The 23,873-nt window shown below is 39.7% G+C and overlaps 1 protein-coding gene across 1 annotated transcript; it reads right to left on the reverse strand.

Moving 5' to 3' along the window:
- Positions 1–1,657: 1,657 nt before the first annotated feature.
- Positions 1,658–22,088, reverse strand: pde6a (phosphodiesterase 6A, cGMP-specific, rod, alpha). Its single transcript, XM_088989413.1, has 24 exons — positions 22,008–22,088; positions 20,059–20,389; positions 19,355–19,496; positions 17,276–17,431; positions 16,033–16,122; positions 13,583–13,723; positions 13,432–13,506; positions 12,970–13,034; positions 12,825–12,891; positions 11,697–11,744; positions 9,455–9,604; positions 8,372–8,515; positions 7,464–7,529; positions 7,106–7,252; positions 6,182–6,289; positions 5,431–5,540; positions 4,960–5,047; positions 4,141–4,241; positions 3,950–4,057; positions 3,821–3,884; positions 3,617–3,691; positions 3,385–3,468; positions 2,701–2,860; positions 1,658–2,622 (listed from the first exon to the last, which is right to left on the reverse strand). Exons 2-24 carry the CDS (start codon positions 20,385–20,387, stop codon positions 2,585–2,587), a joined length of 2,556 nt encoding a protein of 851 aa, XP_088845539.1. The 5' UTR covers positions 20,388–20,389; positions 22,008–22,088; the 3' UTR covers positions 1,658–2,584.
- Positions 22,089–23,873: the final 1,785 nt, after the last annotated feature.

The raw sequence follows: 23,873 nt of genomic DNA on the forward strand, positions 1-23,873 counted from the left end.
AAGTGAACAATGGAGCGGCTCTTAATCGGGAGCCTCTTTAGGAGCCAACTTTACCCCCTTCGGTTAAAAACGCACGTGATTGTATCTTCTGTTTCTGTTTCTTGCTTTTATCTTTTTTTCTCTCTTCTGTCTTTTTCTATCTTTCTCTCTGTCTTTCTCTTTTCTGTTTGCCTCTTTTTTCTCTTTTTTTCCTCACTTTTTCTCTAATTTTCTTATTCCTTCTTTATTCCCTTTTTCTCCTTGTGTGTGTGTACACATACACACAGCAAAAAATATACCTTATGCTGCTTTGTTCTCTTTTTTTTTACTTATCTTAATGTATAATTTGTTGTGTGGTAATCAAAGCTTACTTATGTTGTCTTACTGTAAATACTTAAACGCTTATAAATATACACAATCAGAGATTGGACGTTTTTCTTGACCTTTTTTTGAGATGAGTCTTTGTTTTTTTACTTTATATTAATTTTTTTGTAGCACTTCATGTCGAATATATTTTTATGTTTAGAACAGGGGTCGGGAACCTATGGCTCGTGAGCCACATATGGCTCTTTTGATGATTGCATATGGCTCGCCGATAAAACTAAATACATATTCTCGCTTTTTTGCCGTTCATTTCCTGTTGGGGCTGCAGTTGGCGGAAAGCGCAATTTTGATTGGATGACACTGACCTAGGTTGGCGGAAAGCGCAGGTTTGATTGGATGATACTGGCCGTCAGTTGAAACAGGTAAACGCCCCTTTAAATCAGCCTGACAGTAAAAAAAAAAAAAAAAGACGAGTACGCTCCAGCTTGAATGCATCGGAGGATTTGCGATTCTAATTTGCAATGAAACAATACCATCGATGAAACAGTCGAATGTCAGTGATATTTTAACAAGCCCCATGTTAACGTTTAGCATCAATATACTTCTGTGAGAAGTATATTGCAGATAGCAAGTGTGGAAGCTAATGAGCCGTGTGCAGGCGAGCTAGCAGTAACTTTGCCTATGGACCCGGCAAGTTGACTTTCATTCCGATCGTTTGCCTGGATTTTTACCAATCACGAGGAACGGAAAATCATTCATGTTAATGGTGAGTACTATCACAAAGTTATTTTAAATAATACATTCTGACATTTTGTTGAAAAGTGGCCGCGCGTGCGTGCGTGTTTGCGTGTGCGCGGGTGTGTATGTTCCCGACCCCTGGTTTAGACGAATAAAGCCATATGAATTTTAAAAAAAGGATATATTGTATGTTTTTTTATATTAGTCATTCATTTTACATCTAACTTTACCTTATTTTTGATCGTAAATTAATTTAAGCGACAAAAAAACTGAGGAGTCATTCGGGGAGCCAAAAGAGGCTCTTTTTGGTGAGCTAAGCCAAAAGAACCGGCAAATGGAAGGGTGTCGTGCATACTGGGATACCGGAGAACATTTTCCGAGGAATCCTTTTCAACTTTTTGTTGGCATTACACCTGATGTGACATCAATATCAGTATTCTTAATGTCATTTTTTCGCCGTGAAATGTAATGACTTTGCTGAAATGGTCCAAAACACAGAAAGATTTCACCAAGTCCTGAGAACATTGTGTTACCACCGGTCACCCGAGAATGTCAATGCCCCAAAAAGTACAAGTAAGAGTATGATCAATTAATTTTAAATAAAATACTAAAATAAAAATATTATAGAAAAAATAATGTGGAAAATAAAGAGCATTCTTGGCATATTCGGAAAATGTTGAAAACTATTCATTTAATTGTGTACAAAAAAAGAAACTTTTGTGCTTTTAAGATCGCTTGATAATGATAATATTTTTAAAATCCTTCCTGAAAAACAACTCCGGATTTCCCTTATTGTTATGACTAGGAGCATATAAAGGAAATTTCAAGATTTCATGTTCAATTTTTCCCCCTCTGAAAAAAAATAAACTAAAATAAACATTTGAATCCTGGAACATTTTTCCTTTTTTTTTCAAAACCCTGTAGTATTTCTCCTAAAATAATTGTCTAAGGTTCTGATGCCCTGACAAACCACCTCAAACACAAAAAAACTAAAATAAAATGCAAGCCATCAGCAACATAACACCTTTCTGAAAAATACAAGCATGTTTGAATCTGAAAATAGCATCATTTACTATTATTTGAAGCAATCAACCCATTTTTAACATGCAAGCACACTAAGCATTCAAAGTACATTTCAAGTGTTAAAAATGGTAGCCCAAGTGGGGTCCTGGAGGGCCCAGCCTGTTTTCGATGTCTCCATTAACCGATATGTCTGATTCAAACGATCAGATCTTCAGCAAGTTCCGAAAAGCCTGATAACAATCCATGAATGGGGTGTGTCGAAACTGTACACTGTTATACCGTCTTACACTTTTTTTTAACTGAATGCATTTGTTTATTATTGTTTGGTTTCAATTAACTTTGAAATCCAATTAGCGTTTAAACTTCGTAGTACACTTCTTCATTTATTCATGGCAAGCGCATGATCATGTTCAAACTCTGTCCAATGTTACAAGAGCGTATAACAATAGAAATAAACTTAAATAAAACGCAACTCTATTCTGAGCTCAGTCCTGATGGTAGTGTTGTGACATTCATTCTTCTAGCAAAGCGTACACGTCTTGGACTGGGCTGCACTCGCTGCAGGAAGAAAAACATTAGATTAGGTATGATTAAAAATCGATTTTTGGATAGTGTAACGCCAGTGGTGACCTGGACCTTGTCTGGCAGCGCCAGCTGCTTCCTCCTTGGCCTTCTTGGCCGCCTCCGTGGCGGCCATCTTGGCATCATGCTCCTCCTTGAGGCTGTTCCACTCCTTGCGGTTGTTGAGAAGACGATCAAGCATGGGTGTGATCTCCACATGGAAGCGGCTGAACTCCTGTCGCCAAAACAGGACAAGTCACATCATGATCACTTTGCTATGTTGGAACTGATGTCTGGCAGGACTCAGTCATTTTCTGAACCGTCATATTTCTCAGTGGAAGAGAATGGAGATGTCTTTCCAGCCTTCCAAATTACTATGTTCAATAACGAATTATGTTTGGTCCTTTTTGTTAGACAAAAAAGATTATTTATTGCAACTTTCTGAAATCCTCCCCAACTAATTTTAGTGTGAACAAATCCACTTCAATCTTTTAAATTCTGACTATATGATGGAATAAATTACCGTTAGCTTTTTTACATAAACAATATTAACAATAACAACTTTAGTTCGCTGACAAAGCTCTTCGGATAAGGATTGAAACGTCCGAAACCTTCAAAGAAGTACAGCTGACAGCTGAAGAAACCTTTTCATCGATAAACAACTGTGTTGTCTTAATAATTGACAATTTCTCCTGAAAAGATAATCCTGGCGTTTGGTTGGATAATGGGGGTGAGAGACTTTAAATGGTGTTATCTGACCTTGTAAACGAAAGAGCAGACAAAGTCGATGAAGCCGCATTGGAGCTTTGGAAGCTCGTCTGCTTTGTCTCTATCCATCATGGGCTGAAAAATGAGACAAAAAGCAAGCCAGTGAGGAGTTGAGATTTTTCCTTCTCCACTGGACATTTCATGAGGAACAAAGGGGGGTGATCCAAATCAATAGCTGCCATGGATAAACTCTTGAGAAAGTTTTCACCTCACAACCACTTACAATGGGTTGTTGCTCGAGGACAGTTCTCTCCAGGTCTCCTTGCTCCCAAAATTCAGCAGCTACTGACAGCGCCACCTACGGGTAGGCAGTAAAATTAACACTATAATCCTTCCCTTTTTGTTGCCTCTTTTCAAATAAATGACAGAAGAAATATGCCAATCTATCTATTCATACACACACAAAGGCAAGTGACACCACGCTGACCTTGCTCTGAATTTCCCAAGGCTTGGCAATGGCCGACAGGTCACATGCCGTCATCATCATGGCCCTGTGAAGCAGACGCAAGTTGACGAATGAAACTTCACGCACATGTGTTTGTATAAACACCCGTACATGACAATCTCCTTGCGCGTCGTCTCCAGCATCATGTACTTGGTCCAGTCGGTCCAGTTCTCGTAGGTCTTAGACTGGTCTACGATCTTCTGGAACATGGTTCTTTTCCTGCGCAGGAGAGGATAACCACATTATATCATGGGATAGATTGAACACGGCAGAGATAAGATTGCCGGCCGAGCGGGACCGACTTGAAGTAGAGCGCCAGGTCGGTGGCGATGATGGCGACATCCATGAGGTGGATGACGATGTCATGCTGGCGGCGGTTCAGATTCTGGTAGATGTTCAATGACTGAAACAAGCAAGCAAGATGTCCAGTACGATGTTATGTCGTGATAGTTGGTATGTTTATTTTTATACGGGTATATGATTAAGTGGTAGTCATTGAGAAATATAACCGGCAATAGTTTGTTCTTTGTTTTCTCACCTTTTCAGCCGTCCAAGGAGGCTGCCATTTTGTCCTGTAGTGTCACTCGCTGTTGATTGATATTAACGTCACAGTTCCCTCGGTCCCGAATCACGAATGTTTTTTTTTTTTTAAACTCAATTCGATTCCAACATGAATTTAAAATGTCGAAAAAAGATTTTATTTTTAAACCTGCTGCTGTTTAATTTGTTTTCTATTAAATGGAGGTTAATGTGAAATTTAGTTTTTGGTAAATAAAAACTAATCTCCAAAATTATTTTTAACATAAGAATAAATGTGAAAATATTTTTGTACATTTTATTTAAACCGTGCCAAAAACATTTTTTGGTGTAAAAATATTCAAGTGAATTAAAATTTTTACTTCCTTTAAATTTTTGTGATTCTTTGGTTTTTCTTTTAGCAAGCATTACTTTTTAATCATAAATTATTTACTTTATCATCTGTTTCATCAAGTTAAATTCATCATACTGGCAGACCAGAAAAGTGGCTGTCAAGGTGATTTCAAGTCAAGTTCTCTCTGAATGTGTGTGTGTATGCGTGTGCGTGCGTGTGTGTGTGCGCGCGTATGCATACTGCAACACACCTCATCTCTCAACAGAGTCTTGCCAAACTCAAGATGGTGTCTCTCCAAGATGGATGAGCCGTGAAGTTTTGCCAGAGGATTTCCCGACCTGGAGAGACGCACACACACACACACACACACACACACACACACACACACACACACACACACACACACACACACACACACACACACACACACACACACACACACACACACACGCGCACACACACACACGTACGCACGCATGCACACACACAGACACACACACGCACGCACGCACACACACACACACACACGCACACACACACAAAGGTGAATGAACACAGATTAAGTTTGGGAGGTTACATGGTCCTAAATCATAAACGATCATTTCAGGGTTAGCTGCTCCTGCTGCACACATTGGCTTATTTTCCTACAGATGATGAATTGCGTTTGTAAGAGCCAGCGAACATCAACAAACTTTGCGACAAAGCCAGCTTTTGTGCTCACTTCATTTGGTAGAGGTTGTTTGTTCCTCGGTGGTCGATGTCGTGACAGAGGCCGGCAGTCACCATGGCCATGCACTCCAGGTCAGTGTAGTAACGCTTCAGGTCGCCCGTCTAAAACACGCAGAGTCACGTCAAGCTTTCATTTCTGACTTTCTGTCGGAGGTAATGTGTCAAAGAGCTGACCTCTTAGACTTGTGTGATTCATAGCGAGTCACCATACTTGCCACTCGTGACCACTACAATGTTTTATGATTTAGTGTTGTCCAACTGGCCAATTTGGTGGTTTTTGTGTGCCAAATTTTGAGGCCAAGTCTGTCTTGCATTAAATTTTGAATGACTGCTTCAAATGACAATGGGGAATTGATACTTGAGAGTTTTTTGTGGGTCCACTAATAGTAGTGCCTACCAAATGTCAAATTCTTTTTTTTTAATGGTGAGTCAACTTGCCTGTCAATTTCAACTTGTAAGAAAGTTTATCTCGCATTACATCCTGGAAATGGTCAAAATGAGTTTCAAAATGTGTCCAAGAATGGCCGACTTCCTGTGTGATTTTGAGCAAGGCATTGAGTGACTTATTTGTAGGTGTACTTATGAATTGTGTGTGTGTGTGTGTGTGTGTGTGTGTGTGTGTGTGTGTGTGTGTGTGCGTGCGTGTGTGTGTGTGTGTGCGTGCGTGTGCGTGCGTGCGTGTGTGTGTGTGTGTGTGTGTGTGTGTGTGTGTGTGTGTGTGTGTGTGTGTGTGTGTGTGAGACCATGAGCAGGGTGAACATGGTCTGTCCAACGTTGAATCCGTGTCTCCAGTTGTGATAGGTAATCTTCCTGTAGCCTTTGCTAAGTGAGAACATGAACCTCACAAGCACCTATGAACACAGACACACATACTGTTAGGCCTCCATTTGATCAAATAAGCGTTAAAAATAGCTTTGCAGCTGGTTTATTTTCAGGACGCTCAGCAGGCGACTGGCCATGCTTCATTATAAATTAACTACTGGCTGATGATAGCTCGTTTGATCCCTTTAAATAAAACTCTCACAAAGGGACAATTTGGGTTTAAACCCCCAACCCCAGCCCAAAAAATCTGTTTATAGGGGAGTTTTTGGAATTTATGTTGTCATATGAGTTGATAAAAGCATAAATTGTCATCTGAGAAGCCCTTGAAACCTATAGTTTCATATGTGACTAGTTGATCTCCTTTGTTTCAATTGGATTTCGCTATTACAGATGAACTTTGAACGTAAATAAACTTAGTTCTAAGATGATTGGCATAAAATAAAATGCCCCAAGTCGCTAATTGTAGGCTACCACAGTTGGCAAATCCAGGTCCAGAAAGTAAAACCCTGCCACAGTTTGGCATTAGCATTAGCTGCTACTCAACTGGTATATCAATGTGCTTGTTTACCCGCCAGTTGCTGTCATAGCCGCGGGTGAGTTTTTATACTTTCTGACTTTCCACCTCTGGTGATTATTCTATGTGTAGGCCGAGTTTGGAGACAACCGAATGGAATGTGCTCATAAATGAAAGCATTTGATTTTATCGTATCCTTGACATTTGAGAGATTTATGCTCCAACCTGTTTGGATGCTGATTTGTGTGTGTGAAGTAGTGAAAGGCACCCAACAGAAAAGTTCTTTGCCAAACAGAAAGTCCTAAAATGTGCTGACAAAAGAGGTGGTCACCTCTCTGGGAATGTGAAACTTGTCCACCACTTTGAGCTCGTAGTACATCCTGATGCCACACTTAACCAGGTCCAACTCGCTGTGTTCAAAGTCGCAGAAGTGAAATTCCAGAATCTCAGCTTTCTTGGCGTTGGGGAGGACTTCCGACTGCGGACAGGATAAACATGCACATCATTTATCACATGGGTCTAAAAACTCAGTTCCTCAAGGGCCGCTGTCCTGCAATTTTTGTTGGGGTGTTCCCCCCACCCCAGCATTTAGGATAGTGGCCCTTGAAGAGTTTGACTCTTGTAGCTTCGTGGATTATGTCGGAATCGTGTGTGTTTTTGGATGTATTGTTCTGATTGTTGTTGGTCACCAGAATCTCTTCCAGTTCCTCCTCTTCACACTCATCCGGTTCTTTCCCCCATCGCTCACGGGTGTTCTGAAAATGCAAAGGTGAGATCACGTTGAAACGGTCCTATCAGGGCTGCCAAGGTGTGCCAACACGCATTGTCCCAAAAAAAAATCAAACAAACACTGAAACGTTGCAATTTGGGTTTTATGGGGATGGTTCAAATCACTGCCACTTTGGTAAAAACTGGACAGATGTTTGTGTCTGAATTTGACATTTTCACTGCAATTGGATAAAATCTCTTCAGAATCAGAATCAGAAAACTTTTATTCGTCCCACAATGGGGAAATTTGCAGTCCACAGCAGCAATTTGAAAGGGGATAGGGTGGGGGTGGGGTGGGGTGGCATAAGCATAACAAAATAAAAATGTCAACTGTATACTGTGAAAATGTAAATGTGCAAAACTGTTTCATAAAAAAAATATACATAGCGCAAGTATCAAGAAAGGCATATTGATATATTGCATCAACCCATATTTACAAGGGTCCAGTTTTTTTGTTTTTTGGTTTTTTTTTTTTCACATGTGATCATTGAGAATTGCAAAGCCTGACAGCAGTTGGTATAGGAACGAGATACATGGATACATTTGTCTTTGAGGGATTAATTTTTTTGTCACAAATGACGACAAAATGGCTGCTTTCAAGCAAGATAACGCAGATTTCCATTGTCTTTGCTGGGTTGACTCAAGATAGATGTGCCTAAACATCTATGTTTCTTTAAAATTAGCTTGAAAGGCCAGAAATGGGAGATTTTGTGTGTCTACTCATGATATGAATATTCCTACCAATCGTCATTCGTACAAATTTGTCACTAAACTTTTATTACACATTACTAGGGACTGCGTGCATCGAGAAATGGAGGTGTTCACTGACCAAGACCTTCTGTATCTCGTCCTTGCGACACTTGACGTGGTAGAGTACCATGTCCTGGAAGATGTCTTTGCGGTTCTCCAGCTTGTTCATCTTGTCATACGTGTCCGGGTTGAGCACAGACCACCCAAGGAATTGAGTCAGAGACTGCAATGGGGAGAGAAACAGTCACCAGCTAGTGGAGGTATGTGAGGTGGACAGCAATTCAGACAGCACTGAGTTGTCAAAGAACTATGTCGTTACATTTTTTTACATTTTTATTGAATTTTTATTATGCTAAAAAATGCCATGTTATTTCGTTTTGATATAAAAAAATACAATTAGTCGATAACTGGTAGAGCAGAGAGGGAGAAAACTTCAAGTTCGGTACTTGCTTTTTTTTTCCTGTGTGCTGATGATTTGCATTTCTTTATTTTAGACTAAAAAAATACAAAAATAAAAAGTAAGTGGTAGAAGAGTGACCAAAATCTTTGCATGCATCATCACTTGTATTTGCTTCATCATTAGCATATAAAATGTTTTCAGAATGTGGAAACTGTATTTTGCGTAAAGTACTTTTGGGTTTACATTCGGGATGGCTTATGGTATCCCTCAAATGATTTTTGACACTGATATCAAAGGGCCTCCATTTATTTTTATCTACACCTTCCTTCCTTCCTTCCTACCTACCTACTGACCTACCTACCCGCCTATTTATTTATTTGCATGTTTGTTTGTATTTTAAAGATGAGGTTTCAAGAGAAAAACAATCCACATGTTGCTGAACCTACTTTACAATTTAAAGGGCAACATTTCAAGCTTGTGGACAAAGAGGTTGCAGAAAATACTTTAAACTAATAAATAATAAACACTCATACCTTCATTTTGAAACCTGAGGCACGCACACACAGATGCACGCACGCACACACACACACACACACACACACACACACACACACACACACACGCACACTCGCACGCACACACACAGACGCGCACACACGCGCACACACGCACACACACACACACACACACACACACACACACACACACACACACACACACACACACACACACACACACAAACTTGTGCTGTGGCTACTCCACCTCCATCAGTGTTTCGTCCATTTCGTCAAAGGGCTTCCCGTCCTTCCTGTTATAGAACGTTGCCACGCCCACAATCTCCTCTTTCTTGTTGACGATGGGCATGGACAAAACGTTCCGAACTGTCCAGCCCGAGTTGTCCAGCGGTTCTTTCTGGGCAAAAGAAGGGATGCACACCCATAAATAATAATTAAAACAACAACAACAGCAAAAACATAAACACGCATTTAACTACAACAATTAGAATAAATTAATATTTACAGTGCCTAATGATAAACTCTAATGACGTGTAGTTAATGTCATACACGTGGGTGGGTAGTAAAGTGTTAGAAAAGGATATTAAGTATATAGTTAAGGTTGTAACAGATGATCATAAATGAGAGCATTATTGGTATGTGAGCATGCAATTGGCTTTGCATGCAGCGTGTTATAAATATGTAACAATGCATTTTGTGGAATAAATGTGTAATAAGTATGTTTGAAATAACTATAATAAATGCATGAAAATTTATATCGAGAATGTGCATAATAAATTGACACAACAATGAAGTTTGTCATAAACATATGTGACTCTAAAATGTGTCAAAGATCCAAAGCCTGCATATGTGAAAACATCATAATAGTGGGATTGGAAGTGTTACATTAATTAAAACATTCATATATCAAGTGTGTGGTAAATGTTGAGATGTGCAAATTGTGTCATGAATATTCATGTACACTATGTTTATACATGTATTTATATATGCCTGTATAATATGGAATAAATTTGGACGTATATGACAGCAGAAGTAGAATAAATGTGACATTAATGTATTATGAATGTGTAAGAAATGTAGATGCAAATCGGTGGGTGGAATGGATCACATGGGGGGATTGCCCCTTTTTGCCGCATTTTGCAGTGGTTAAATGATATGAGCATGACACATCAGCATGTTGAGCCACTTCCAGTGGCATTTGCACATGCTCACTTGGGTGATACTTGTTCAAATAATGCAGGACTGCTGCATTGCCTGTTTCTTCATGCATTTTGTGCACAACGGCCTCAGTTGCTCCAAATGGGCCTGTGCGATAGTTATGCAGTAAGTGTATTATTAATTTGTGATACGTGTGGAAACAATCTCTTCTCGTTATGATGGCAACCGTTTTGTATGGGGAAAAATATCATCTAGACTGATACATCCATTTTCTTCACCTTATCCAGGAGGAAAACGTTTTTTCAGCCGACATCTGTACTTCTTTGAAGATGTCGGACGTTTCGCTCCTCATCCGAAGAGCTTTGGCAGCAAACTAAAGTTGCGCTGGTAATGCTGCCCAATATCCCTAATGGCGGTGCCAGACCCCTGCTTTGATAGGTCCGTGCTCTATGGGTTGGGGAGCAGTGGACCACCCCCTGAAGCCAATCTGATTACCTCTATTGGAATATGCCTGGCTCTGGTTTACCTCATTAGCATGACTAATGAATAAGCCTACGTAATATTGGCCTAAGAGGTCTGTTGTAAGCACAGTCTAAATTAAACCTTAAACCACCATGGCGATTTACTGAAGGATTTTGCCGTTTTACAAAAATTGCTTCTTTTACTCCCCTTCTCAAACCATCTTTTTTCTTGAGCTATGATTTGAACCTCTCTGTAGTTAAATGAGTGTTTTCTTGCTTTTAGGTGCAGACGTACTGCTGATTGAGGCCCACTCGTATTGTGCTTGCGATGATTCAAGGAAGTACAGATGAAGGCTGAAGAAACCTTCTCCTGGATGGACCACTCCTGTGTGACTGAAAGCCTACACAGACCTTATCCAAGGCAAGTTATAAAAACTGAGATTATTGTCCTTTAATAGTACTGAAATAATTGAGCTGAAGAAAATTCACGACATCAACCAAGTTGGCAGAGAACAAGCGTGTCCTCTCAACCCCATGATGGGATCCCAAAAGGAGTAGAAATGATGAATTTGGTCGTTAGAGTGAGCGCACCTCCCGGTGGCAAAGTGATTCTAATGGGAGGACAGATGAGAGGAGCTGCGCATCCTACCTTGAACGTCAGCGAGCAAAGAAAAAGGAGATAATTTCTTCCTTTTATGACGGCTCCGCCCCACATGCACACACATGCGTGCACACGATATCACGTTTGTATCATGACCTGCACAAACTGTTGGCTCTCAGTGCTCACAGAGCTCAGATGGAAAACAGCAACATCCTAACATGCATGTATAACGAATGGCTCACACGTTCATGTAAAATTGTGACTCTTACTTGGAAATTGAATAATTCATCCTCAGCTGCATTCATTATGTTACAAATCTGTGGGGGAAGGAAGAATGTTGTTATTGAACGGTGATTCACTGTGGCGACCCCTGAACTGAAGGGAAAAGCCGAAAGAGAAAGAAGAAGACAGTGTGATTCAAAATGTCAACAACAGTGCATGTGCAACTAACTAAATAAGTCAGCAAACATTAGGTAAGACATTCTTAGTACATGCACAGTAAGTATGCAGTATTTTATGTATCATAGTTGTGGAATTGTGCAAATGAATATTAAATGAGGAGTGCACAAATACAGTATATTTTATCGTTGAATTACAGGATGTTTCAAAAGTGACATTTCCCAAATAAATCGCTTTTTTTTTATTCAAATGTCTCACAAATAATTCACAAATCTGTATAAATGTGTGTAAATTAAGGGACACAATGAGTAATGCATCTTTGGTAGTTGCACACAAATTTTCAGATTCCACACAGTCCAGGCCTATTTAAAAATAAAACAAAACAGGAAAATATGACTCTTAATGTATAAAACGTGTACCTAATGCGTAATAAATATGGAACAATGACATAATAAGCGTGCAACAAACTAAGCACATAATAAATGTGCAATAAATATGTCATGAATGCATATTATGGGCATGTCTTAAATTTATTACGTGTACCGGTAATTAAGGATGTATTTATTTATGTATAACATATATATATATATATATATATTTATATATTAGTCTCGTTATATCGATATTCAAGGGAGTCCGAAAAAATATCGATATATATCGATATATCCGACCCTGTTTGCATGTAATTTTCTCCGTGCGTGCATATATATCGATATAACCGGGACTATCGATATATCCGATATCGATATAACGAGACTTTACTGTATATATATATATATATATATATATATATATATATATATATATATATATATATATATATATATATATATATATACCAATAATGTGTAACCAATCCCTAATAAGAATAAAACTAAGACGTGCACATGCATGCGTGGTAATAAAGGGATTGTCCAGTACAGTACATGTGCAAAAGAATGATAAATGTATGTCAAAGATGAAACAATCATTCAAATGAAGCTAAAAATGATTCTTACCAATCCATTTTCTGCAACATAAGTTGGCAAACCGCTGACCAGAGCCCAATGATCAGCTGGAGGGTTCCTGCATGACGATAACAACAGCATTTGAGTCGCAATATTTCGAAAGACATCAACAATGCTGATTGTGTTTGAGACTGACGGTATAACTTTGATGTCTTCTTTGCCGTGCAGGATGTAGTCGATGATTTTGTAGAAGACAATTTCCTGCACAAGACAACACAAACATGGCATTGAGCATTGACTGTGTTTCCATTCTTTAAAGAATAAGAACACATTTTAAGATATGGGTAGCAAAATCTGTTTTTTGTCTCAGGGTGCCACGCGTGCCAATTTTCATCGCCGTATTTCAAACAAACAGGGACAGGGCTCCGTTAAACCGCCGTTGGGGCGCTACAAACATATTTTTAATGACAAATTACAACACAATGTGACATATGATGTGCCTGAGCTTTTGAAGGTAAAACTGAAAAACAAAAAAAGAAAATTGTATCTCCCAAACGTGATGTGCTAGAAAAAAAAACCAAAAACATGTCTTCCTGAACACTTAATTCCCTCTCTGATTAAACATTTGCTGTTGACCTTTGTCATCATTATTACTTACTCGGCCATCAGGTGTTTTGGGTCCGTCATACGGAGGAACTTCTCCCATCAGGACAGGCCACAGGTCAAAGAACTCCTAGACATGAAATAATAAAATTGGACAAAGATGTGCAGGTGCAAGCCATCGACACTCCCGTTGGCCCTGTGGTCACTTTGGTTTTGGTCATATCCAGCAGGCCCACAGAGTAGCGGTCGCAGTTGAGGAAGGCTCGCACTGTGTACAAGGCCTTGTGAAACTGCCTCTCAATGTCCGTCAGCTCCTCAAACACCTTGCTGGCTGACCACAGCAACACCTGCAACATGCACACGCACACAAACACACACACACGGGGTCATAATTTTGACTTAAATTTGAGTTTTTTTTTAAAGATGAGCCATCACTTTTCTAATTTTTATTTATTTATGTATTTATGTATTTGTTTATTAACTCGTTCACTGCCAGACATGCCAAAATGTCTCCAGATCCAGGGTTTTTGTCATTGTCACTTGAATTCCAGGACCCACAGAATATTGAGTTTTAGGACGACATAAACATTCAATGCATCGTAAGAAACCTTACTCTCTTCTCTCATCAGAAAAAAGAGTTAATTCCTAAATTATATGGTCTGGAGTTATATGAGCTTGAAATGAGGGCAATACATACCTGTACATATAATAATACAGTAAAGTCTCGTTATATCGATATCGGTTATATCGATAGTACCGCTTATTACGATACTATTTCTATGAACGCAAGGAGAAAATTACATGCGCGCAGGGTCGGATATATCGATAGTCCCGGTTATATTAATATTTTTCGGACTCCCAAGAATATCGATATAACGAGACTTTACTGTAATAATAATAATAATAATAATAATAATAATAATAATAATAATAATAATAATAATAACAATAATAATAATACATTTTATTTCAAGCGCCTTTCAACGCTCTCAAGGACACTACACATCACAGACAAGCATAGATTTAATAATAAATCATACAAAGAAAATACAATTATAAATAGCGCTTTAACAACAGCTGAAGCTTGAACAAAGCACTAACATGGAAAAAAGGGAAATACCCCCCCCCCTTGTGGAGAAAATATAAAATTGCTAGAGGTCATGGACAGCGCTTTATCAGCACCCAAGCATGAAAATACAAAACCTGAAGAAATTCGGAAATGGCGCTCGACGTCAAATTTTCAATTCCCGAATTAATTTGTGAATGGCAGTGAATGAGTTACTTTTTATATTTATTTATTATTCATTTGTTTGTTTTTTTTTTGTCTTGCGATATCAGCAAAACTTTGAGTTACAAGCACTAACAATGGTAGCAGCTAACTCTACAACAAGCCAAATGTTTGCTTCAAGTTGTAAATTGGCATTCTATATTCTAATTTAGCGGAAAAATCCATGCTTTGCAAAGAGAATGACATGTTTTGTTAGGAAAAGTATGTTAGGATGAGGAAAGAATGCTAAACGCCATAGATAGTCTCACATAATTACAAGCGATGTTAGCATACCGCGGTTATAACCATTTAAGACACGGGTGTTCAAACTCAAGGTCCACAGGTTGAGATCTGGCCCACCTCAATTCTAGGGCATCAACCTCCATCATTCTTCCATAAAATTACCACCAAAATTTCCAAATATCACATGTAGAAATAATATGAGCAATGTTTCTGTGTAGGCTCTCAGAGTGTAGGAACAATCAGTGGGGCCACAGGGAGTGGTCCTCTGCTCCCCCCAACCTGAGAGTAGGGACCTATCATAGCTGTGTCCGGCGCCGCCATGGCTGGACATTAGGGATATATAAATAGGGCAGATACGACCAGTCAGACTTTAGTTCACCGACGAAGCCTCTTGGATAGGAGGCGAAACGTCCGAAACCTTCAAATTTGTACAGATGACGGCTGAAGAAACCTTCTCATCGATGAGCAATGTTGCAAATCATTTTTGCTCCCCTGAAGATGGCAACTTGACCAATAGTTGAACAAATTATTGGCCCACTGCAGGAAGCCGTAGATCAGGACAACTCATATTAGAGGCTTTGGAGAGAAAGTCAGAGAGGCCAGACTGAGATGGTTTGGACATGTCCATAGGAGAGAGAGCGACTATATCGGGAGAAGGATGCTGAATCTTGAACTGTCAGGGAGGAGACTGAGAGGAAGAAGGAAGAGGAGGTTTATGGATGTTGTCAAAGAGGATATGAAGGTAGCTGGCGTGAGAGAAGAGGATGCATAAAACTGGGTGAGATGGAGGACAATGATTCGCTGTGACGACCCCTGAAGGGAAAAGCTGAAAGGAAAAGAAGAAGAAGGAAGCCGTAGCTATAGCGTGGCCTACCACAAAAAATGAGTTTGGCACCCCAGCTGGAAGACATTTAAAGACCAATGGCGCAACAGCACATGGAAATACAACAAAATACATTTCCAATATTCATCTTTGAAGTGATCATCCACCTTTCTTAAGACTTGAGTTGCATCGATCGTTGCTAACACTTGGTGCTATTGGCGTTTCTCTCCTTGCAGGGCCTGCTGTGAGTCACAAAGTTTCTCTCTGAGCTGCAGCAGCCCACGCAGTCAATGTGAGGAGGGAAAGCTGGAAATAAAACTCACCTGCCCTCTCCTGGTTTCACAGTTGTGCAGGTAGCTCAAGTGGAAAACCCTCAGCACCAGGTTGGCAAAGTTCAAGTACTTGTTCAGAGTCTGCGGGGTAAATTGATGTTCATTTTTATCTGTGAAGTTTTAGTTTTTGTGCTGACAATATTTCATCATAGTAACATCAAGGCAAGGGTGATTTTTTACACAGCTATGTATATCTAATATGTGTAAATCGACCCCCCCCCCCCAGGCCCCACACATGATGAATAATTTGTATGACTGTTGACAGCCAGACTCGAGAGGTTCAGACTTGGTCTTTGCTCGGTGAAGGCAAGCCAAACTCGTGGTGTATTTGATCACATTAAGATTCTTTTGTAAACACAATTCAGAGGCCGACTCGTTTGTATCTCAAGCCGCTGTTGTATCAGTGTTTGAAATAACGTCCGCCCGGAGGCCCGGGCTGTACAACTTTGACGTCGGGCGTACAACTTTCAAAACGTCTCGGCAACCCGGGGCGACAAATTCAAGAAAAAAAAAAAAAAAAAATCCAAATCAAACGTTTGTTTTATTCATTAAAGCAAAAGCTACAAGCAAACCGCTATAAGCCACGTGGCCTCATCTTTCTAAGCTTTCAAAACTTTCAAGTACACTTTTCAGTCACGGTATAGTCCGAAGCACGAAACAGGCTTCTGATTGAATGCCGGGCCGAGTATGCAAATAGACAAACGAACAAAACAGGCTTGATTGGCTGCCGGGCCGAATATGCAAATTGCCAAAGGAACGTTCGTTTGTCAATTTGCATACTCGGCCCGGCAGCCAACCAGAAGCCTGTCTCGTGCTTCGGACTATACCGTGACTGAAAAGTGTACTTGAGAGTTTTGAAAGCCGCTGAGAAAGAAGAGGCCACGTGGCTTTGAGCAGACAACGCAACGCAAAAATTGCATTGTGCACCATGACAACAAATGACAACTGGAGCAAAATCTTCAGCAAGGGATATTTACCATACATTAAGCAAGGGAGCATTTGTGGTAGGTACTAAAATCCTTCATATTTTGCAACAATTGGTTTTTTTTTTGCGATCAGTCGTCTTATTGTGTTTCAAGTTGTGAAAAATGCGGCAGGCAATTTTATGGCCGGGCAGGCATCTTTTCAGAGTTGTCTGCCTGGGTGTCTGCTAAGTTTTTGTCATGAGTTTCAGACACTATGTTGTATACATAATACAGTATTCGAGAAACTACTGCAGGATGTATACGTTTACCTCCTCATCTGTGGTGGTGAAATGCGGAGTGTCGTCCATCTTGTTGACAGCCATCATGACGGCCACCATGTCCTTGCCGTTCATAATGGGTACAGCCAGCACATTCCTGGTGGTGTACTCGGTCAGCTCATCCACAAAGTTGCTGAAGTGAGGATTCTAAAATGCCGCAGGAGAACGAGTGGGTGGGGGGGGGGGGGGCATTAAACATTTAAAGGCAAACCCAATGGACCAGGTCAGCATAGTGGTCCTCGGGCGAGGGGGTGACCTCATGAAATGAATCTGAAGATGGACATGTTCTCTCGGGAATCTCTTTTGTCTGTGTAAGTTTTGGTGTGTGAGTTTTGGTTTGTCAAATACAACCTGCTCCTCCATCCTGTCTGTTCTTTTGGAGTCCACCACCACCTTGCAAAGCGTGGCAGTCTGAACGTTACTGCTGTCATATTTTTTACATTACCATCCAACCATCCATTTTCCATACCGCTCCATCCTCATTAGGGTCGCGGGGTGTGCTGGAGCCTATCCCAGCCGTCTTCGGACACTAGGCGGGGGACACCCTGAATTGGTTGCCAGCCAATCGCAGGGCACACAAAGACAAACAACCAGTCATTCTCACACTCGCACCTATATAAGGACAATTTGGAGTGTTCAATCTGCCTGCCATCAAAGTTGAATAAATTTACAACAGCCCCCATGAGTATGTTTTAAGAATTAAAGTGCAACACATAGATGTATAAGATATGCAATAATGCTTTTTTTTGTAAATTAATATTTTTAAATTGATAAAGAAATGATTGTATTCATTACTGAAGTGATTATAATAGCGTAACAAAATTATTGTCAAATGTCACCGGTACATGCCCAGGAAGGATTGTGTTTACTATTACGATTACATGTAAGGAATAAAATTTACCAAATACTTCCAAATACAGGTAGACTCGAGTGATAATAAAACCATGGGAGGAAATAGTGGTGTCACATCGCTCTCTGGTGGCTATTTTAGTGCATAGCATTAGGGGCGGGGGTCCGGGAGGGGGCAATTGCACTGGGAGATTATTAACAGGAGGAAATTGAATGAGACTTTTGTAGAATTCCTCCCAACCTGGATCGATCACTTCCATTGTTTCACCGATACAGGATAAGAGGCTTATTATAAGCCGTGACTAAGGCACTGCAAGGAAGATTGGGAGCACTGCTGTATGTATTACTGTTGTAGTTATCAAAATAGGTCATATTAGATACGACTACTGCCACCACTACAACTACCAACAATAAACAATTATTATTGTTATAATCATCCTCACCACTGTCATTTTATGACTGATATTGACATTATCGTCGTTATTATTGTAGTTTATGAGAAATATGGATTGAATTAAATTTGAAATTGAAAGCAGATATTTATTGAGCATACTTTTAAAATCTAGATCAAGCTTTCGGAATTCAAGCATTCATTATTTCAAGGAGAATATAAATGATTGTCTAAATGTGTTAAAATACAAACAAATTGCTTTCTTTTAAGTGCTAAAAGATTCCCTAAACGCTTGAAAGTGTGAAAAAAAAGTGGACTGAACAAAGTCTGGAATACCGTTCAGAAGATCTATGAATAATAAGAGAAAATATTCTGATATAATTAATGAATGAGCTCCGCAAGAATATGAACTAGTATGACACGTATGAAATAAACACCACATAGAGTTTTTGTTTTTTTTACTTTATGTTTGTTACGTCCGGGTTGAGTGAACGCTGGCGCATGTGGCTGCCGCTGCTCACCCGCAGAAAAATTTATCCTGTGACTGTAAAGTGTCCTTAAGAGTTTTGAAAGGCGCTTATAAATGTATTATTATTATTATTATTATTATTATTATTATTATTATTATTATTATTATTATTATTATTATTATTATTATTATTATATAGACTTGCATTAAATATTTTGATTCACATTCTTAAAATTGTTACTTTTAATAAGTTGGGAGGCAAAAAAATCGTTTTGACACAAATGTTAGTGATCAAGTTTGCTGGTGTTGAAGGTTCTATTCCTGTGGTTTGTTCAAGTGCGGAGGTGCATCAATGTATTACCTGGGACACATCAGGCACGTTGACCATCTTCTTGGTGGAGGCCACATGGCCCACGATGCCCAAATCCAGCGGGTACACAATTTCACTATCCGGCTGGACCAGGCAGTCGTCAAACAAAGAGTCTTTATGCACATTAAACAATCTACAAGACACAATTGATAATTCTGAATTAATGGCAGGAGACCAATTGTATGTATTTTTCTAATCTTTGGATCAAGGTGGTTTGTTCTGCATGTCATCAAATGAATACCTACTATGAATAGGCTTTTTAAACTGTCATTCAATTTGGGTGCAGATTCACACAAAGGTGCAGCTGAGTCGGGGGAATTAATTTTCACTTCTGAGAGGTAGACACTGCTTAATGTGTTGGTAGGTGAGTTAGATAGCTCATGTAATGTGTCAGTTAGAAATGAGTTTGCGAGTTAGTCCGAAGTGAACAACTTGCATCTTGAGTAAGTTAGTGGATGATTTAGAACATGGAATACCGGCCAAGACCATTACTCCAGCACAAAAATGATGATGTGCCAGTAGTTACACGTGATGCGCCAGTAGTTACAACTACAGTACATTTTAGAACCTAACTGGCAGATGAGTCTGGGGCCAGGTATCTCTGCACGCCAGAACACACGAGTCCCCAAACATGGTAAATGAAAAATCAGCACAATTTAGAATTTACTAAACAGATTCAATGTTAGAGGATCAACCTAGAGGCAAGTTCCGCCACGCCGTTCCTTTGTCGGTACATGAAGAGGCTCATACAGTCAGCCCTCAACATGAAGCTGAGGTGCCTCATGAGATTGAAGAGGGACTTTTCCATCTGCAGGTTGTCCTGGATGTCTCGCACTAGGTCGAAAAGGATCTCGCTCTCTTCCACTGCAGTGAGCCGGTGGTAACGGCTCACGTCCACTGCCGTGGGGCGGCCATTATCCAGCAAGTCAGACACCACCTTGGGTCGAAAGTTGACGTCGTAATAGTGCTTGGCAAAATGAGGGTTGGCGTCCAGGAATTGCGTGGCCGTGGCGGCGTCCACCATGACTGTGGAGCAAAGCGGACATCAATCATTAATATACAGTTGTGCCTTGAGATACGAGTGACTTGGAATTTTAGCAATTTTGCCTAAGGCGCTTAGGAGTAAAATGTGTTATTTATTTATTTATTTATTTATTTATTTATTTATTTATTTATTTTTAACTACACTGAATGACAAAACAGAATCAAACACTAAAACAAGGTTGAGTCTCATGCTGAGTCGAAAACCACATTTCCAAGTTCAGTTTTTCAATATGAAGTATATGTTGAGAGCAAGATACAGTCACTCAGTATTGTGCAGTTAACTACAATTCTCAAACTTTTTCACCTTCCCTTCTCTGTGTAGCAACATGGGAAAATATTATATTTAAAATGAACTCCCAAAAGTTAGTCTTTGAAACTAATTGACTTAGACAAAAACAAACATTTTAGCTTAACAGTAAACAAACAAGAGTGGTCCAGCGATGAAAAGGTTTCTTCAGCCGTCATCTGTACAAATTTGAAGGTGTCGGACGTTTTGTTTCAAGAAACTTCGTCAGCAAACTAAAGTCTTACTGGTAGTTTAGGCCATATATATATATATATATATATATATATATATATATATATATATATATATATATATATATATATATATATATATATATATATATATATATATATATATATCCCTAATGTCCAGACATGGCCGTGCCAGACTCTGCTATGATAGGTCCCTGCTCTCAGGTTGGGGGGAGCAGAGGACTACTCCCTGCAGCTGCTCCACTGATAGTTCCTGTCATTCTGACTAACGACGGGCCTGATTGCCCCACTTCGACCGGTATCACCTCATCAGTATTACTAATCCTATGTTGCCTAAGCAGGCTGTTGTATGAACGATCCAAATTGAACCTCACCCCACCAAACCGGTTTAATGAAGGATTTAGTTGTTTTATGAAAATCGCTTCTTTTACTCCCCTTTCAAACCATCTATGTTCTTTCACTAAGATTTTAACCTCATTGTCGTCAAATGAGTGATTGCTAGCTTTTAGGTGCATATGCACTGCCGATTGAGGCCATTCAGAGAGTAGTTAGCTACTCGACAAAAAGATACAAATATTACTATTTTGCCAGCAGACAAGCGTAGGTGTACAGTGCTTCTCAACACATCGGATTATGACAAAATAAATAGGTTAATCAGTGATTCTTCCACTTATGAGCAACTAAAAAGGGACCCTTCCAATAGATACAAGAAAGAAATGATAGACTCTCTCCAAAAGTTAGAGAAGGGATATATATATATAGGGCCTAAACTACCAGTAAGACTTTAGTTTGCTGACGAAGTTTCTTGGTGAATAAGCGAAACGTCCGACACCTTCAAAGAAGTTCAGATGATGGCTGAAGAAACCTTTTAATCGATTAGTTTCAGTTACTTTTCTAATTGTCAAATGTTATTTCAGTTAGTTTTCGTTTTTGAAAGCATTTTTCGTTGAAGGCATTCTTTATTTTGGTTTAATTTAATGAGAGAAAATACATTTTAAATTGTGGTTTTAGTAATTTTGTTCGTCTACGTTCGCGATAACCTTCAGCAAAGTTCATGACGTCATAGCAAGTACATATATCGATCATAAAAGACAAGCCGTACCTAATGAAGAGTCCGTAATGTCTCCAATAGCACAATGTCTAATCCCTCTGTTTCATCACACAGTCTGCAGGTGGATGAACGAGCAAAGAGGATTGTGGCGAGGATACCTTTAAACGATCACGTGTACGTAAACTGCACACAAATGCAAACCTGAGATTACAATATTTTCCACAGGTGAGAACCACCGGCCGGGAATCCTCCCTCTTTTATTGCAGCATGTGAATTGTTGTCTTATATTTCTGTTGGAAGATAGACATGCACATGCACATGCACATGCACGCACTCATGCACGCACACACACACAGTCAGAGAGAGGAGAAAATAGAAGAAAAGAGAAATAGGGGTGAGGGGATAGGGAAGAAGGGAGAAAAAGAGTGAATAGAGAAAATAGAGAAGAGAGAAAAGAGAAAAAAAGAGAAAAAGAGAAAAAAGCTGAAAAAATAAGAGAAACATCAAGAGAATGAAGAAGAGAAAAAAAGAGAAAAGAGAGAAATTCTAAACAGTTGAGCACACCCAAAAACTTCGAGACAAACGTTTGATGCATCTTATTAAATTTGTTGTCAGGTTAATGTTTGTGACTTACCATTAAAGGACAACCGACACCACTTTTTTGTTTCCTAACTGACATTAGAAAAATGTTTTATAGCATCTAAAATACCCAAAACACGTAGGATGATAATTTTAGTCAAATGTAAAACACCCATAACAATGACTTAAAGTGTCCAAAAACTACTTCAAATTGAACCCGGAAGTGGCCCGTTTCAGTAGGTCCCGCCCCCACGTTCGTGACGTCACACCAAGACTTCTTGCCTTGCTCGAGAATCAAAACAATGGCTTCAGATTCGGAGAAGATGCTTTCTTGTTACTCATCCAGTTATGAATATGATTCAAATAGTTCTGAAGAGGAAAACATAATTGTTTGCAATCGATTAAAGAAGTTATGTCATGTTGAGGCATCTGGACAGAAATGTAGCACCCAGAAACTGCACAAGATGGCGCCATAGCTGCATTGAAAATGTGCTGATTTGTCTGCTGGGAATTTGTGTCAGCGAATATCAAATAGTTGTCTTGGTGCAACACACAACGATACACCATCGTGTTATTCATGTTTTCCTTTTAATTTCGCCACCAACACGGATCAACGCGAAGTTTTCAGACCAGACAAAGTACCGCAAAATGCATTGTGTGTCCTTGCTCGGTCAGGGGCGTTGCTTCCGTGACGTGATGTCAGGAATCGTCACCAACTCAAAAACACGACTTCCTTTAAAGGAGGACAACCGACGTCTCTGTACAAGTTGTGTTCTTTAAAGGAGGACAACCGACGTCTCCGGACAAGTTGTGTCCTTTAAAGGAGGACAACCGACGTCTCCGGACAAGTTGTGTCCATAATTTGTAAAATGGCTTCAAATGACTTCGACTGAACATATTTTACAAAGATTCCACCATATATAGCTATATTTTACGTTTCAAGACTCGCGCTGAATATTCCGGAAGTCTTGTTTTTGAGTTGGTGACGAGTCCGTACGTTACGTCACTGAAGGAACGCCCCTGACTGAAAAAAAAGGACACATTGTAGCAGTCCTTCCATCACGTCAATGCTGTACTTTGGTCTGAAAACGTCATGTAGGACCACAAAGAGGCAGAAGAGGGCGACAAAGCTCCATATAAGGAATTAATCAGCCTGTAGAAACGGCCTGATTAATTCCCTACACGGCTTTGTCGCCATATTCTGCCTTTTTTTGGGTGCAACATTTCCCACCCCTGATGCCTCAAAATGACACGGAATAAATTATTTAATCAATTGCAAACATGTATGCTTTCTTCTTCAGAACTATTTGAATCATATTCATCACTGGATGAGTAACA

The sequence above is a fragment of the Hippocampus bargibanti genome, linkage group LG02 (assembly GCF_051943395.1).
Source record: "Hippocampus bargibanti isolate YZ-2025 linkage group LG02, ASM5194339v1, whole genome shotgun sequence".
In the NCBI taxonomy this organism is placed as follows: Eukaryota; Metazoa; Chordata; class Actinopteri; order Syngnathiformes; family Syngnathidae; genus Hippocampus; species Hippocampus bargibanti.

Excerpts from the sequence above, each read along its gene's own strand:
- pde6a (XM_088989413.1), bottom strand. The coding sequence starts at position 20,387 with ATGGTGGACGCCGCCACGGCCACGCAATTCCTGGACGCCAACCCTCAT. Across the intron at positions 4,058-4,140 it reads GACCTGGCGCTCTACTTCAA|GAAAAGAACCATGTTCCAGA; the intron begins GTCGGTCCCGCT and ends TCTCCTGCGCAG. Across the intron at positions 3,692-3,820 it reads CTTGGGAAATTCAGAGCAAG|GTGGCGCTGTCAGTAGCTGC; the intron begins GTCAGCGTGGTG and ends GCCTACCCGTAG.